This window comes from Rutidosis leptorrhynchoides, chromosome 11 (assembly GCF_046630445.1).
Source record: "Rutidosis leptorrhynchoides isolate AG116_Rl617_1_P2 chromosome 11, CSIRO_AGI_Rlap_v1, whole genome shotgun sequence".
Taxonomy (NCBI): Eukaryota; Viridiplantae; Streptophyta; class Magnoliopsida; order Asterales; family Asteraceae; genus Rutidosis; species Rutidosis leptorrhynchoides.
The window spans coordinates 50,824,710-50,827,108 of NC_092343.1; the positions used below are offsets into that span (position 1 = coordinate 50,824,710).

The window sequence follows — 2,399 nt, forward strand, 5'->3', positions numbered from 1 at the left end:
ATATATATATATATATATATATATATATATATATATATATATATATATATATATATATATATATTTTGAACGGTAAGATACCTGTGTTATATATTTGTTTGTTTTTATTTTTTTATTTATATTTTTCGTTAATGTACACGTTTAAACTCAAATTCAACTATTTGACGCTAACCGGTTATAACTACAAGTATAACTCAAAGTGCAAGCACTAAGCTCCGCTACAAATCACCATTTTATTTTATTTTGACGAAAAACGAATGTTGCTCGTATGTAACTAAGTGCTTTCATGAAAGAAATGAAAGAAACGTTAAACAACCAACACAAACAAATCGAGAATGCTCGAAACTAGTTAGTTAAGTTAACCAAATGTACGCTACTATTGTTTTTTTCACTAAAAGTAACGATCTCCATATAACAAAGTCAATTTCATCAACGAAGAAATATCTAAACAATAAAAAACGGCTAGGCTCGAGCTTTACTATTGTTGATGTCTTGATGGCTTTTACATTTATCTTCCTAGTCGGGTATGAAACCCAAATCCAAACATAAACCCAAATTCAAAACCCTAGATGGGCCGTGATCAAGCGCCTGCAATTTAAAACTCACAAAAATGTCTCCACTAAACACATCGAGATCAAATACATCAGATCAGTAAAAACTCTCTATAGATCAAGTCATCGTCATTATCGATCTGTACCAGAAACCCTAATTACAGCTCATATCAAAGGTAATCGAAATCACGGTGCTTGCTAATCAATTTATTTGCAATTTGTTATTCGTCGATTAATTATCAGTAATTTTATTGCCAAATGATGTTTGGGAATTTGCGCAAGGGCTTTGAGTCCTATTTTGTGTATCGTATCAAAGGGGCTGTGAAAATAACATTTAATGGTATCTATACCTCCCACCTGATGGCAATTTTAGGTTACTGATATCTTTTATATGTTTATTTTTAATTAATTTTAGTGTTTAAACCCTAAAGTTTGTTACTTTTTTGCTTTAATTGTGTACATTGGTGTCTAGTATGAGTTTGTAACATGAATAGATAGCTTTATGAAAAATCAGTTGTTTTCCTGCAACATGTAGACACAAATTTGATTATATTGCTTAAAATTTGATCAATGTTGTGTTATGATGTTACAGACCAAGTTGTTTCAAGGGTGAGGTTATTGGTTACCGAATTGTGTGAATATAAAATGAAACATATTGTGAAGATTATGACGTTTTTGGTGGCGATTACTGCCATTTGGATCAGCTTATTACAGACTGCAATGATTCTTAAGAGCCATACTTGGTTGGTGAGCTTCTTTAATTAGTTCTTTTTTTGCAGTTTGAAATATTTGTTATTGTTTTGTAATGTGCATTAATATAATTATGCTATTGGCTAACGGTTTTGATAATAAAAATTGTGTTCAACAGTTGCCTCTGTACTTGATTGTGTCGTTAGGATGCTACGGTCTTTTAATGGTTGGCGTTGGTTTGATGCAATTTCCGACTTGCCCTCACGAAGCTATTTTGCTACAACAGGTATTTTAATCTTTTACTGATAATTTTAACTATCCTCAATCATACTAGTCTCTCATGATCTCAATTTTCCGTTACACTTGGCATTGAAAACTGGAGATGACAAAGTGGGCGGGTTGGCTGTTTATATACCCAATTGGGTCGTTTATGAATACGGACATGGGTAGCTTTACATATTAGATTTTTTTTTACTAAAGTTATCACCCTTTTTTGTATTAACATGTTATTGCGTTTCTGTTGGTTAGTAAGGCATTATCGTTACAAATAAAATTTGTTTTTTTCGTTTAATTTGATAGATAGCAACTTAGCAGGTTGTACGCATTAAACCAAAATTTTGGGCAAGTTTCGTCCCACCTGACCCATTTTCTTTGTAGCTAGTTTGGTTTACCCATTTGATTAGTAGAGATAAAAATACCCTATGCTGAGTTAAGTTGTATAACTTTTGATCACTTGTGCAGGATGTGATTGAGGCAAAGGAATTTTTGAAGCACAAAGGGGTAGATGTTGGTTCAGATTGAGATCAAACAAATGACATGTTTACTTTGTTTATATGGGTTATGGTTGTACCTGTAAGTCTTCCGTATTTGAAGTGTTAGTTCGAATTATATCAAGTTATTTATTTGACTCATTTTCCTAGTTGTGAAAGCTATGTATTGGATTGGTTTGACTTGGAATGTCAAGCAGAGGGTACACAGATTAAAAGATTTGTATAAAAACTAATCAATCTATTACTAATCCATCGGTTGTTCTTGCTTGGGTTACTTCTTATTAGGCACAAATCAACAAGTTAATGTGGTGTGTAAATTGGCCTGGTCACCAATTAAGACCATCTTTATCCCTACGGGGCGTGTTGGAGTGTTGCTGGGTGGGGGTGG

General features: G+C 32.8%; 1 protein-coding gene across 1 annotated transcript; it reads left to right on the forward strand.

Moving 5' to 3' along the window:
- Positions 1–473: 473 nt before the first annotated feature.
- Positions 474–2,089, forward strand: LOC139877676 (dolichol-phosphate mannose synthase subunit 3-like). Its single transcript, XM_071865105.1, has 4 exons — positions 474–727; positions 1,144–1,298; positions 1,420–1,527; positions 1,983–2,089. The coding sequence occupies exons 2-4, from the start codon at positions 1,197–1,199 to the stop codon at positions 2,040–2,042; spliced, it is 270 nt and encodes an 89-aa protein (XP_071721206.1). The 5' UTR covers positions 474–727; positions 1,144–1,196; the 3' UTR covers positions 2,043–2,089.
- Positions 2,090–2,399: the final 310 nt, after the last annotated feature.

Excerpts from the sequence above, each read along its gene's own strand:
- LOC139877676 (XM_071865105.1), top strand. The coding sequence starts at position 1,197 with ATGAAACATATTGTGAAGATTATGACGTTTTTGGTGGCGATTACTGCC. Across the intron at positions 1,299-1,419 it reads TTAAGAGCCATACTTGGTTG|TTGCCTCTGTACTTGATTGT; the intron begins GTGAGCTTCTTT and ends TGTGTTCAACAG. Across the intron at positions 1,528-1,982 it reads AAGCTATTTTGCTACAACAG|GATGTGATTGAGGCAAAGGA; the intron begins GTATTTTAATCT and ends TCACTTGTGCAG.